We start from the raw sequence: 15,576 nt of genomic DNA on the forward strand, positions 1-15,576 counted from the left end.
CAAGCGTACAAGATTCACTTGCAGCCAGCGTTCACGCTAGGACGTAGATTTTGTGGAACTGGTGGATGATTTCCTTCCCACTGACTAGACAGTCACACTCAGGCTCGTTACGATCCTGAATGCAGCCAGCCCAAACACGGCTGTCCTACTGAAGAGGCAGAAAAGGGAAATCAGGGAAATGGCCTATGGTCCTTGCCTTTCAGGAAGGGTATGCTCCAAATGCCGGAATGGGAAACGGCACCTCCATGCCTGGCTCCCACTCTTACACAATACCACGAGCAAATTTCTCTTCAGTCCTACCTAACGTTTATATGCATTTGGTAGTGCCACATCTTTCACCTTTCCGCTGTGGAGGTCAGGTACCTAGATATCTTTGAAAATGTGGGTCTCGGTAAAGTGGTAACAACAAGGGGGACAAAAATGCTATCGTTATGTAAATGAAACAAAATTCTCTCCCTCCCCTCTTGCCACCAAGAGCTTGGAAAAGGAAACTACTTTTTCTATCAATCAAGAAAGCTGAATTCAAAACACTTTGCAATCACATAAGAAAAAGTGAAGCTTAGACAGAAACTGAGGGCCTTAGACTACTTCTTCACACACCGAAAATATACACAGATTTAACATCATAAGCTCACTTAATTGTAAGACACATGTCTCTGTCATTTTTTTTAAACATGGCAATTCCTACCTTCAAGTCATTAGAAGAACTGCTCAAATTCTCCAGGTCCTTATCGAAAGCTGAATTTATTCCAGTATTAAATCCTTTTAAAAAACAAAATGAAAAATTCACACACAATGTTAAGGATGGTCAATGCTTGAGAGAACATGTCCAAATTTGAAGCCAGTATATTTGTTGTCATCTTTTCTAAACACGTAATAGAAAACCCAGAAAGTCAGAGACAAAGGAAATGGAAACATGCTCCAGTATAGAGAATACCCAAAGAGCATTAACTTTATCCTATAGTGACACCATGAGGAAAAAAGAAATAGACTACACAAATTTAAAAAAATGCATTAGATGCAGTGCGGTCTTCGTTCTTCTGCTCGTGATTATTGGATAATGATAATTGATAGGTTGCCGAATCAAGGGCTTGGGCGTGTCCTAAGCAAAAATATCTTATGTATATAATTGAGGCTAGCACTACTTATTTCTTGAGTTTATGTAGCAAAGAAGATTAATATTTTTTTCTTTAAGTTAGCTTTATGTACTTACATTGTTATATACTGTCTGGAAGGTATCAGTGACGGATTAGATAAACAATTCTGCATTGGAATTGAGTGAACCTACTGAAACCTCCAAGTATCTGGGAATGCTGTGCATGAGTGGAGGTTAATATGAAAAGATGTTAGATCATTCACCACGGCCATTCCTCTGTCACAGCCATTACATTTCACTCAGCTATATTTTGTACAGCTTCAAGAATTACCTATGCCAAATACCTCAAACCTAGAAAATTAAACCGATTGCTACAAGAAGTAAAGAAACTACTGAAGTGTCATCACTAACCCCAGCCCCTGACATGGCAGGAAAGCCCTTAATGAGAAGTACCCAAGTAATGCCAGCTGGTGATAATGCATAGCCTGCACCCTATACTACAGAAAAAAGAGGGGGAAAGCTATTCCTGCCAATCTGACTTTGGGGAAATCTGTTTCCCAGCCAGCAGTCTAGTCATTACGTGATGCAGTCTGCAAGGAAACTGCACAAGGAAAACAAAAAGATGAATGAATACCTGTCGCACCTGAAGGCACAGCTCACCTGTGTTCAAAACTGCACTTCCTAAAGTGGCCAATCTCGAAGGTGAAAAGATGTACTGTATAATTTGGCCTTTACAAGACTGAAGTTTTTTCTGATCCACAGATGACCAACAAAAACCCGGAATCTTGGTATTTCATTACAATCACTCTCCTAGCACAGACTATGCAGACCTGAGACAAGGAACTTTATCAGAGGGTCTCTTAAGTTCCTTTCTGTATCTATTTTTAGGCGAGACATGCAGAGCAAGGGAATAGAGATCTTAGCTTTATAATAATCCATAACATTTGAAGCATATGAACAGCTTGGAGCATTTAAGTAGAGACTGAGTATTTTTGAGATGTTTGTTTAGACTCAGTTTTGTGTAGAGAAGCAGAAATTAAGAATTCCCTTGCTTTACATGATTTTCCAAGGTGGTTTTTTTTCTTCCAGCCAATAGACCTTGTTATTCTTTTGTCAGCAAGGCTGAAATGTCCTGCCTCTCTCCCACACCTCACTAACAGGTGACTTCTCAGCCATCTCTCCAATTCAACTCAAACTTTACACTGCAAGACTTCTGCCCAGCCCATGGATCACTTTTTGTGGTCCTCTTCTAAATTTCGGTTGAATCCGTTTTGTCCCTGAAATACAAATACCAGAGCTATAGGCACTACTCCAGCTGATGTCTTATTAATGAAGCACATAGATCACTTCCTCACTCCTTCAAGACAGACCCTCTTTATGTGCCCACAAGCCCTGTTTACGTACCACTGCAGACGCTTTGGAGTTTGTGTGGATGATACCATCCACTTGCGATTCCACGCCACCATTTTCAAGGTGGTCTCACTGGCATTCTTCAGTCTACTACATATGACAAAGCTATACTTTGTCCATAAGGTAACAAAAACATGCTGTTGGATGTTGAAAGACACACATCATATTGTGATAGCTACTTATTCTTGCAATTCAGTCTTTAGCCAATTTATATCATCTGCAGCATTATCATCAAAGATTTATAGATCATGGACAAATGATCAAACAAATCCCTATCAGTTGCTCCTATACTTTACTTTGTAATTTGTAAATTACACTCTAAAGTATCATAAACATCTAATATATTTATCTGTGTTTCACTGCAGCCTCTACACCTCTTTTTAAGGGATGTCACATAAGATAGCATCTCATTCAGCAGGTTTTGTCGTGGTTTCTTTTGTTTTTTTCTCTCACATCTGCAGAACTATGACTCCTTGGATGCCTTTCAATGATTCCCAGCTTTAACACATCCTACATTACACCTCTGTTCCCACCTATGCCAAAAATTGTTTTGCTGGAATGATTCCAAACTTGTAACTCCCTGGTCAAGGTGATACCCTGTTATACACGGATTATGCAAGCAGAGTACAATCAGTGACACCTGGAAAACTGCTAATTTTTACACCTTGAATTTGATTTCATCATTTGATTTCATAATAAAGATTTCATAAAGGTTTGCTTTTCAAGAACGTCTCCGCTGATCCAAAGCCAAGTGTGTGGGTGTTTTTCATCTCGCTGTAGTTGATTTAACTTGTAAAAAGGAGACTTAACTTCCTCTCTATATTTTCTTTCAATTACATAAACATTCCTGTGAGCAAGTCAGTAAGAATTTATGACAGATTTAGAGCTGCCTGGTGATAATTTATGAGTACTTTATGTTGGCCTGATTACCAAAATGTTTGTTATATGGCTTCACTTGTTTAATGCAGCAAGAATCTGTCGGGAAAAAACAACTCTGAAAGGGAAGGATAGATTAAGGCACCCAGTTTTCAATCTCTACTCGGTTCTTAAGGAAAAATGCCAGAATTAGTTGAATATCCTCTTCAAAATAGCCTCTAAAACTGGCTTAGAGGAAGAAAAAGCAAGTCCAAGAATCTGCAAGAGCAAAACTTGTATTTCAAATGGAAAGCAAAAAGCACTTAACTGTTAAAAAAAAGTACTGCTTCTGTCAGCCACTGCACAAACACCACTGTCACAGTTACACCTTTAACGTGCCACTGCTACTGGATTATGTGTGCTACTGGTGTCTGACTGCAGTCACTTAAATTTTGCCTTTGCTTCCTCTGGGGAAGAATTTTTGCAGTCCTCCCATTCAGACCAAGTAAGTCCTTGGGTTACAATACCTAATTCAGCTGTTCTCACTTTGAAGTTTTGACTGTGTTTAGGAACTTCCAATATTTCCCTTCAAGGACTCTCAACACCCATGAATGGATAGTCACCTTAGAAAAAGCAAAAAATATCTCAGTGCGGTCATTTCAATAGGGAAAACCACTTTGTTAGAACTCAAAAGTTGCACAAAACGCATTCAAACCAGAAGACACCCAAGCTCAAAGCCCCTCACTACTTGTCATAGTTATCAATTCCAATTTAGATATCCAAACTTTGCTTTTGTGAGAAAGAAGAATATATCAAAGTTAAGACCTCTTGCATTTGCTGCTAACTGCTCAGAGTATTCACTGTGATCAAATTCTCATTTTCCAGATAGGTTCCTGCTTAACAAAACAAACACATGGACAGATACATAGTATTATCCTAAAATGATTTCTAACCCATGACAGAACTCAAATAAGGAGCAAAATAGGTAATGGAGTAATGGAGGTACAAGCTGCATGAGCTGGAGGCACTGTGGTTTAATTTTTGAAAAGCAGAAAATATAATATGTATGCAAACTAATACTAAAAAATATAGGAAGAATTATCATTTTCAGAGAAGGTGATCTTAATTTCCTAGATTCATTTTAGCAAAAAAAGCAGTATGATGCATAATACACTTAGCTAACAGCTTGGTAAAGATCATTCTTTTTTTTTCCACTAATACATGCTGAAGAAACCAGAAAGATCCAGAACACAAACTGAGAAAACGCTCCATTCCACAAAGCCATTTTGCGATAAAAGAAAGGAGAGTGAAGTACAACATCGTTCCAGCAAATCTTCCCCTAACATTACCAATACTGGAACCCTGAACAGTGGAACCCTCCCTTGAAAGCAGGTTGACAACAGGAACTGAGGACTAAATATGAGATGTAATGAGGGGTAAAGCAGCTTGAGAAACTGCAAAGTGTAAAGAGCTCTACAGCTAGTAGAAGCTTAAGAGGAAAAATAGACCATAACTTCAAGGAATAGACTTTTTTCCATGTCTAACAAACAAAAGTTTAACCCTTTGAACAAAGATATTTCTGGAAAAAGGAGATAAAACAATCAAATTGGTAGGCTTTTAGCTTATTGACATCTACTGTGTTTAATATATTTTTAACCAAATTTAAATGCTCAAGATATGCTATGAAGAAAATTCCAGGTCATATGTGGTTCAGTTGAACTGTACCTGTCTCTGACAGGTATTCACTGCTACCATCTTGCAGTGAAAAACTATTCTTCCACAGATTCAGTTTGGCCACTTACCGTTCATTTTGAATGAACGTGTACCCAGAAGATATACGTCAAACCCAGTGCTCCAGATTATGAAAAACTAGCTGCTGAGTCAGAACAGCAATTTAATAGCTGATACTGTAGAAAGAAAAAAAAATTACTATCTGCTCTATAATTTTTAGAGTAGACAAAACCACAACTGTTTGGCTTTGAGAAACTGAGAGTGCAACATCTGCAAGATGTTCAAAATATTTCTTTAAATGCTTTGAAAATTCAGATGCACTCAGATGACCTCTTTTCATGCTATTGTTAAATATATACTCAAATAGAGGTAAAATTTAACCAACATTTAATATGTTCAAACTCTTTAAACTGTTCCTCCTCACATTTTTCAGTTCTGAAGTTTAAGTCACATATTGATAAGACCCCTTCCACACAACTTCTTCAATCTCCTTTGTACAGGTGGAAGTATAAAACGCATAATTGCTATCCTGTACTGAATATGTGTACAGCACATTGTAAGAAATCATGCAAATACATTGAGAAATTTAGGAGCTATCAACTTGCGTAAGTATATCTTACATTACTGTCTAGGTGCTGAGTGCTTAACCATCAAGATGTGACTATCGGCTTCGGGTTGGATTCTTTAAAGCAAAATGTTTGATCTGTATTTAGAGACAGATTTTCACTGACCTATGCCTATGTCTGTTCATTCATCTATTCTCTACTAAAATACCCCCCCCCCAAACCCATAAAAAAACCCAAATCCACACCACAAACCAAGAAGTGTTAAAAAGACAAAACTAAGCATTTCCAAATCTCACATTGAAAATACGACATTCCTCTCATGCATTATTGCAATGCTGTTAAACCAAAAGTATATTTTCTGCTAAAGAGCTTATAAACAACAACCAATACTGATCATAGTATTAAAAGATGAATTTAAGTGGTTCTAACTGGGAAGCACAGAAAGAAATGTCCCTGTCATTGTTTCTCTGGGACCAGAAAACTTGCTCTCAGGACATGACAAGACTAAGATTTCTCAGCACTGGAATACGAGTTTGAACCAGCAGGCTACAAAGTCTTAATGCACATAAAGCTGAACATTGACTCTACTGAGGAAGAGGAGTATGGACAGTTATTACTATCTTTGGAGAATATTACAGACAAATAATGTGATTTTTAGAACTACAGGAAAACCCTGCTCTCATTTGCTAGAAAATACTGGTTGTCTAAAGAAATGAATTTTGCTATAGAGAACAAATATATGGAGAACAATTAAAAGAGCCTATTGCTTTAGAAACGCAAGTAATGCAAAATACCTTTTTTTAAGTTATTTTAAATATTAAGCACACTTTGTGTGCATTTATGCATTAGAAATAACACTAGCTTTATCTAAACAGCATCGTATTTACTTTTACACAGCTGGATTAGGTAAATTTGTCTTTGCTTCGTTTTGAGTAATTTTAAACATCATGATTTTCAAAGTTCACCTGAGTTCATATGTTATTAGAGAAACTGGACAAAGCTAAAAAAAAAGTCAGAGGGACACAAATAAACTGAAAGTAGTAAATAGAAGAAATGAAAAATACCACACACAAACACACAGAGTCTAACAGTGGCATCCTAAGTACTAAGATGATCCCTCTTGAGTACAGAACAAGAATCCTCTCTAGCCTGAAGGACTTGAATCTAACCGTTCTCAGAGCACATGTTATACATACAACGTATGGTTTGTTAAATGGAAACAAGCACAGGAAGCTAATTTGTTCTGTTAACAGTCAGGCCCCAAGAGAGAAACTGCCTATTGAAACACTTAGAAGATACTTTAGCTTTCTCATCCTGAATAAACACACACATGCCACTTAGAGTTCAACTAGCCCAACTATCACACAGTTGCGCTATGTCCCATGAGTGTGACTGGAGGAGATGATATAGAAAGTGCTGAAGTTGTCAATAACACAAGCAGACTGAAAATCTTACTCCTTTATACTCACTGATCTTTTAGGATGCACCCTAACAGCCCAGCTTAGGCATCTGTTAAACCCAGTTGCAAGGTTTCTCATAAAAAGCCCCCTTAGAAGAAAGGTGTGCAGTAAGTTAATTTGGAAAAAAACTCCTCCAAACCCAAGAAAACCCAACACGCCCCCTCCAAACCCACAGCTCCCCCCCCGCCAAAGAAAAAACCCAAACCCACACCAACATGCAAAGACGTGGATAGCAGCACACTGCACAGCAGCTTTGGAAGTGCTGAAAAATAGAGGTCAACCTACTGCAGAGTTCATGCCACAAACAAGCCTAGTCTCAGCTTAACATCTTCTTGCATATCAGCAGAGCCAGTGATTGTGTCCCACCGTTCCTAGCTTGAAAGAGCAAAGTGAATTGAGCACAAAAATCACACAGAAAATGTTCTAGCTATCTGGCACACTGCCTGTTCTCTATTTGGCCTCTGCTCTTCTTGAAATCACAACAGAAATAAGGTGGCCAGAGCTCTTGGGCATCATCATCACCATCTATGAGCCCAAATCAATTTGTGTCTTCATAGCAGACAGGAGGAGGAGGAAAGCAAAATGCTGACAAACACACCAGAGCGTGCTGTCAGAGGGAAACACCAGAAATCGTCTCTCAGCTCCAAGGCTGACTTCTGTGCTCCCCGGCACTGCCATGGCATCTGTACTTGCTACGAAGGAGAAAGGGCAACCAAACAGTTTGGTAGGGGGGTCACGTTCTACTGGCAAGTGCAAGAACATACCTGAATTCTCTGTGACCTACTGGTATTCTGGATTTACTGGCTTCTTAAAGATGGGGCAGAGGGGCCTCCCTGCAAGGTTCTGTTCCAGGAGGGCAGAAGAAACCACCTGAGTCAGACTGCTTTCTCAGCCTGGCTTTCCCCTGAAACCTGCAAAAGCATCAGCTTCTGTAAAACACCTCAGGAGCGCAGAGACAAGGACACAGACTATCGTAACCAGATACAACCTGGGGAAACGGGTCCCTTACAGAGACTTCACTAAATAAAAAATTGGGGAGGGAAAAAAAAAAAAAAATCAGCAATTTAAACAGCATTCTGTAATAGGGAGTTTAACTGCATCATTTTCTAGGGGAGGCAGAATAATTTTGGGGTGGAGGGTGTTCCTCTACTGGCAACAGGTTACCAGTTCCAGCTCTACCCACACACTCCAGCACTACAAGAGATCCATAAACCTTTACATGGAAAAGCCTCAGGCAATAATGGCACAGTTCCATTTCAAACAGCTATATAAGATGAGAGGGGGAAAGTGACACTGTAGTTAAAGGAATGGTACAGTTCAAGGCAATATAAAGCAACCTCTTGAGCAGCTGTATTGCATGTGAGTACAATTCCTTGTTAATAAAGGAAAGAGAAAAAAGAGATTTATGAAGGAGCTGTAGGTCTAATCGCCAAAGTGAAGACACTCAAAACTTCTACAGAAACTGATAGGCATCGTTCATAGGAAGTGTACCTAAAAATTGTTTACACAAAAGCATATTATAATTTCAGTTAAAGTACTAGATAAAATTGGCAATGCTCATTAGTTAAATCTGAATGCAGCCTGATTCAATTTGATCTGAATTACAAGAGATAATGGAAGCACTAATGTTCAATCTACATAAAAATTGCTTCTGGCCAAACTTGCTCTTGTTTCCTTTAAAATACATCTAACATCAAAGAGAAGAGCTAAATCTGATGACACAGCAGGACTTTATTTTTTATTACAGTAAACTGCCTTAACCTTCTTAAATATTCTAAACTAAAGAAGTTGCTGTCTCAGTTGGCCCCTATTTTAACAATTTCTCATTTAAAATTTGTCATCCTCTTCCTGCAAATCGTATCTATTCTTCGGCTCTTCAGACTTTCTCATTGCTATTTCTCTTCTTCCACCTCAGCTACAAAGACTTACAGCCCACTCCATACATTTGCACATGAACGCAACCATCCTGACTCTGTTAACACTACCTTCTATGAAGCACAGCTTCCTCAGTTCCAGCACAAGTATAATGCTGCTGTGTTGTCATTCTTGCAGAAGAATTCAAGAATGCACTATTTATCTCACACTTCAAGCTTCTGTGCTGCTTGCTTCCTACTTGCTTCAAAATTGAAATCGTCTATGAACTCTGCTCATACACCGTTCACTTTCTTCGTTAAACCATGATTGGTTTTTCCTATCAGAGTTTCATTAGCATTGCCACAAAAGACAACTTTCTGTCCTGGTTCCTCATGTGAAACATTTATCCTGTTACCTTTTTACCTCGTTGGGTCTCTGAGTTCAGCCCGACGCGGTCCTGTGCAATAAGGACAGCACAGCCTACGCAATCAAGGGACGCTGGCTAAGTGGAGCGTCCTGCTCCTTGAATCTTCAGCTGTTCGGGGAGGGAACTGATGAGGTCTGTGCAAACTAGACAGTAGAAGCAAATCTGTCCCGAACGTTGCAGGATGTGTTCCAAGACTTTGGTTTCTCTTTGTCCACTTTTTCCTCTGTCCTCATATTTAATACTGTTGCTTACCTGCCAAAGTATTTTTTGATGTAGGTTGTAAAGCATCATTATGTTTAGATTGAAAATAAAACCACAATAAAAGAGGCATGGCTTCCCCTCCCTCCTACCCTGTTAAAAAAACCCAACCAAACAAAAAAAACCCCCACCAAACAACACTTAGGAATTCAAATTAATTTACAACTTGGCCAATATTGCCTGGATGATCTTTATTGAATGCTGTAAATACTTAGAATACAAAACATCATGTTTTTTCTATTGAATTTCTTCTCTTTAAATTTCTGCCAGCAGTACTTTAATTATACTGACCCGTATTCAGTAGCACCTTAGAAATGGTGGAATTTTAAGTTAAAAAAGAGGAAAAACTGGTGATTGTCAAAGCCAGGAAAATACTAAGAATGTATATTAAATCTTCTGAAATGCACACAAAAAAATAATAAAAGTGAGAATTTCATTGTTCAGTACCAGTTGAGACACTTGCTAATGTACTTTTTACAATCAAGTACTTAGATAGTGTTCTACTGCCAACTACAAAAATATGAAAATCATATTAATGCTTGTGCAGTTGCTCATAGCAGTTGAGAGACAATTTACTAAACAAGGTTTACTAGGCACCTAAGAAAAATTGTTATCTAATTATTCACAAAAGATATGTCAAGTATAATTAGTACAAAACGTCAACATTTCTACCCTAGATTGAATCTATAAATAGACTGAAAAAAAAAAACAACCCAAACCAAAAACCCAGAAAATCACATAAGGAAATCACATATTACCAGGCAAGAGATCCCTGTGCATAGAATCCCATGTAAACAAAGCTGACAACAGTAAAATGTCTCCATAGTATGAACTGAATGCTAATTCTGAAAGGCAAAATAACTAAAATTCACACCTCCTTATATTTTTCAATATATACCTTTTAAACCATTTCCATTCTCAGTTTAGCTGGTTAGCTGTATTCACCCTTTGACTGGAAATGTGGCACAATCTCTTCCATTTAAATTGCAATATCCTTTCAGATTTTGCCTTGAGAAAACACGACTCAAGGTGTTCCCCTTAATAGGAATAGCTCATATGTGTTACAGTGCACTTTATCTCCACAAGGTTAGAAGCATGAAGGTTCTTATTGCAAGCGGGAAGCACTGCTGCTGTAAACTGAACAGCTACTTGATTTGTTTTGAACGTCAAGCACCAAGATAGCTAGTCTCATTTTTCAAATGAAGGATGTCCCTGATTCTTTCCATTCTGTACTAAATGAAAATCCTTACCATCACAGTAAAAAAAAAAAATTTTTTTGCATCTTACACAGTTGTGTTCATGGCTAGAGAGCATTTAGCCATCAGCCTTAGCACTAAATACAATTTCAAAGTATTAGATTCCTAGTATTTTTTCACTGTTAATATTAATGTCAACTCATTTGAATAATCTTAATATAAATTTCCTTACAAAATTAGAAACAACATACTTAAGATGCAAATCAAGACTTAAGAATTATAATAATTCTTATTAAAAACAAGATTAAATGCAAGTTCATTTGAAAAAACATGCATAAATGTACATTAATATACCTGAAAACATCATGAATACAACAATGAAATATAATTCACAGCTTAGTGAGTGTCAGACAATCATTTAGCAGAATTTTGTCTCCAGCTTAAAAAAAAATGAATTATCTTTGCAGTTTTCAGCACATTAATCACAACTTCTGTAATACATAAAGAATACCAAGATTATCAACAGTCACATACACTTTGAAATTAGGGGACACATGTATTGACTTGAGGTTTGTTCCGTTCGTGTAGAAGGTTTGTAAGGATTCTCCAGTAGTTACATTCCACCACTATAAAAAAAAAAAAAAAACAAACCAACACACTTTCAGTTAGTTGAAGAAAGCTTAGAATAAATTCTATAAACAGGCTTCACATGGCAAGCCCAATTGACTGCTTTCCCCAAAGAGGTAGAATGAAAAATAAAAATACAAGCAATCTTAAGTAGTAAATGTTTACTGGAGTGTAATGTACTAGGGGTATAAGACTTTCAGATAAAAAGAAACTTCAAAAAGACTGAAGCTGTTTAATTTCAGGAAAGCACACAAAATAATAAATTCAGGTACTGCCCTTTACCCCATCACAAAATGCAATCAATAGATGTAAACTGTAACATGTCCCAAATGTAAAAGATTATGTATTTTTATATAACTAAACGAATACATGAGACATTGCCAGACAATATAATTGAAACTATAGCTGGATTAAAAAAAAACCAAAAAAACAAACCCCCAAAAAACTTAGCTGGACTTACAAGAGGATCAATCATGTACACATTTCAAACCATTTGCAGTTTTGTTAGCAGGACAGTTTTTTTCAGTGAGATTAAATTTTTTTTTTTTCTAGAATATAAAGGAAGCACTAATAACAAAGCTACAGAGAAACCTTCAACCATCAGTTTACTCCATGAATGTAGACTGAAATTTCACATTTCTCAGGAAAACTGTAGACCAATGCAAAATTGAACCAAACACAATCCAGCACAAAGCTGTTACTTGATTGTTCCAATAAGAAGTCTACCTTGTATTCTTGCAACATTTGAGTGCAGTAGCAAAATACCAAAACAGATTACCTTCAGCTTTGATCATCTATAAAAGCAGGTGGTACTGCTACTTTTTAGCTTACTCATCCCATGAAATAAGTAACATTATAGTTGTGTGCACAATACAGATTTGCAACTACACAGCTATAATGTTCTGATTAAAAACACCTTTCCTAAAGTGTCTGTTATTTGATGGAGACCCATAAAAAAAACCCCAAACAAACCGAAAACTGGATCTTAATTAGCTCTTGAACCTTTGTTGGTGGATAAGTGATCAGGTGCTGGGCCAGCGGGTACCACTCACACAGCAAGTTCAATGGTACATAGCTGGATGCACCTCATCTATGAATAAGATGACTCATTTATTTAAAGGTATCTTCTGTGTAACCCTACAATCCAACCCAGTCCAGTTCTTAGAGGTCCAAACTTCTCAAATGTTTTAGACTTTCACTGACTAGTATCTCCCTACAAAAAAGGTGTGTGTGTGTCTATGTGTTTTCATGCACATCATACACATCCATCTGTAGATCTTGAAAGAAAAGTAGAAAAACAGTACTTTGAGAAGGCATGGTGATTGAATCTGGTCCCAATGACTGGAAAAAGGCAAATGCATACCCATTTTCACAAAGGGCAAAGAAGATGCTGGGAACTGCAGGGCAGTAATCTTCACTCCAGTGTCTGCGATTATTATGGAACAAGATTTCTGGAAGCCATTTCAAGTCACGTGCAGGACAAGAAGTGATCGTGAACAACTAGCACAGATTTACCAAAGGTAAATCATGCTGAACTACCCAACTGACTTCTGTTGACAATAATGGTGGCTCTGCAAATAGCATGGCAAGTGCAGTGGATGTGATTAACCTTGACTTTAGCCAAGCTTTCAACATGGTCTCCCATGGTCTCCCTAATAGTCAAACTGGAGAGATACAGACTGATGGGTGGAATACAACGTAGGTGACAAACTGGGCAGACTGCTAGATTTGAAGAGTAGTCGTCAGCAGTTCAGTCACTGAGTGTTGAGCCCCAGCCTAGTACAAGAAGGACACTAACAAACTGGAGTAAATCCAGCACATGGTCACTGAGATGGCTGGACACCTAGAACAGATGTCGTAGAACAGAGACAGAGCACTGAATTTGTTTAGCCTGAGAAGGCGGCTAACTGCTGTCTTCAACTACCAAAAAGAGGGTTACAGATGACCGAGTCACACTCTCCTCTCAGGGCCCAGAGGCACCCTTGCTGGAGTGGGGGACAAAACTTGACGGGGCAAAGCCCTAAGCAACTTTACCTAACTCTACTTCTAGCAAGGGGCTGGACTAGATGAGTTCCAGAAGTCCCTAACATCCTAGAGTCATAGAATGGTTTAAGAAGCATCACACCACCATACTGTGTAACCACAAGACAAAATGGGAAGGAAGCTAGAAACAGGACGCATGTCTTGTTCTTTAATATGAAGTGAACGTCAGAAGATGTTTTCAATGCTAAATTAGAAAATTCAACAGTCTCTGTTAAATGGTTACTAACTGACTTCAAAGAATTAGCCTGGTAGCATGTCCGACAGCTAAACACTGACCAACAATCAACTAACCTCCAGCACTCTGTGAGGTGAGAACTCCACAACCTGTCATTTCATATACACACACACAGTTTCTACTAACAGGTATTAGCTATTGCATGAGGAAAAAAACCCAAACAAAAACCTCATGAGAAATTTGCAATTATGAAGAACCAATTCACAGACTGAAAAACAGATCACCACAATTACAAAGAATCAATTCACAGACTGAAAGACAGATCACCTCTTTGCCTTCCCAAAAAACATATGCTCAGTAGATGTCTGAACCAATGAAAGACTGATGAAAAGACTGATTTTCTCAGTTTCGACAAGCCCTCTTCCAAAGATTACTTATAGAATGTCTTTCAAGGCAGAAAATTATCACTTGCAATTCCTTCTGAATTTCTATTTATGAAAAAATTTAAAACTCAGTATCTTTAAAAAAAAAACAAAACAAAGCAAAACCAAAGAGCCTGACATAGAGCATTTTTCTGCTCATTATAAAGAACAGAATTGCTGCTGAAATTGAGTGGATATTAAGGCAGACAAAAATTACCGGGATCTTTAATATTAAAGATGTTAATGAAAGACGCTGATAATAAAAATCTGAAGCTAATAAAAATGGAATATACAGAGTCTGAAAACAAACTCCAAGTCTGCAGTCTGAATTCTTAGGAGACCTTTTCAGGGGGCTTTCAGATTTGAGAAGAAAAGTAGTGAAAAGTGCTAGACAGTCATGAAAATGAAGCAGCTTTGTGTTAAGTAAAATGTTTCAGGTTTGTTTCTTTGAATTAGTCTGCATTTTCCTTTAGAATTATGAGGGTATTGCATTTAATTAGGTATGTTAGGATATTTTAGTATTTCGTGGCTTACCTTAAGAAAGCCTCCAGATGACACAAGCATTTTACTGTCAGGAGAAAATGAGAGGTCTGTTACCCAACCACCATGTGTTGGTTCTCCTTCGTCTACAGTAACTGGGGAGCAGAAATGAAGTAATGCGCCTGTTAAAATGTCCCAGATCTAAAAGAGAGGGAAGATTATGTATATAAATAAACTGAACGGGGAAAAAAAAATCTCAAGTAAGGAAAGACAAAACATATTTTTCTATATTAGAGGAAAAAAACCTTGTAAATAAGCATTCTACTTGAACTGTCAGTATAATCCAAAAAATGAATTCTCCTCTTAGAACTGTATCATATATGGAAGATTTAATCACACACGCAATTCACTGTAGAATTATTAGTAAATCATGTGAATTGGTTCCTCAGCATTCATGGAACATAAATCCATCAATATGGTTACAAACTACTGTCTCATGTGGCAAACTTTGCTTTTTTCAACTCTCCGATGTTCAACACAATGCTAACAAATTAGACATGCAGAACACAAACTATGAGAACTCTTCTGTCTGTGAACTGACTACCGATTGAATAATAAAATAAACAGTAAAGTTAAAGCAGTACCCTTATTTCTCCTTTGTCATCTCCAGTGGCCAATAATTTGTTGTTAGGAGAGAAAGTACAGCACCGCACACAGGCTTCATGACTTTTCAGCTCATGAAGAACAGATGAACTTTCAAAGCTCCATATCTAAACAGAAGACATTAAAGACGAGTGAAAAAGGTAAGTTCAAAAACAATTATTACTTCTTTCTAAAAAGGCATTAGTATTCAAATGTACGTAAGACTTTTTGTATATATGCATATACATGTGTGCATTTATGTATGTATTATACTGTAGTCTGTTTTTATTACCTGAATCACGTAAGAAAGCATTTGCTACAAATTACTGAAACA

The 15,576-nt window shown here is 37.6% G+C and overlaps 1 protein-coding gene across 5 annotated transcripts in view; it reads right to left on the reverse strand.

The window, feature by feature from the left end:
- APAF1 (apoptotic peptidase activating factor 1) overlaps positions 1-15,576 on the reverse strand; it is a 53,614-nt gene that overhangs the window by 5,408 nt on the left and 32,630 nt on the right. For 3 of the 5 annotated variants that reach the window (XM_052774206.1, XM_052774208.1, XM_052774207.1), the window contains exons 26-28: positions 15,245-15,370; positions 14,655-14,801; positions 9,812-11,479 (exon numbers count right to left, since the gene is read on the reverse strand). In XM_052774206.1, the coding sequence (XP_052630166.1) occupies positions 11,336-11,479; positions 14,655-14,801; positions 15,245-15,370 (417 nt within the window). In that variant the 3' untranslated portion in view covers positions 9,812-11,335. Of the gene's footprint in view, positions 1-688; positions 763-5,163; positions 5,269-7,882; positions 8,030-9,038; positions 9,652-9,811; positions 11,480-14,654; positions 14,802-15,244; positions 15,371-15,576 lie in introns of those variants that run through there. The other 2 variants (XR_008233061.1, XM_052774209.1) reach the window with 2 other exon arrangements.

This window comes from Harpia harpyja, chromosome 23 (genome assembly GCF_026419915.1).
Source record: "Harpia harpyja isolate bHarHar1 chromosome 23, bHarHar1 primary haplotype, whole genome shotgun sequence".
Classification (NCBI taxonomy): Eukaryota; Metazoa; Chordata; class Aves; order Accipitriformes; family Accipitridae; genus Harpia; species Harpia harpyja.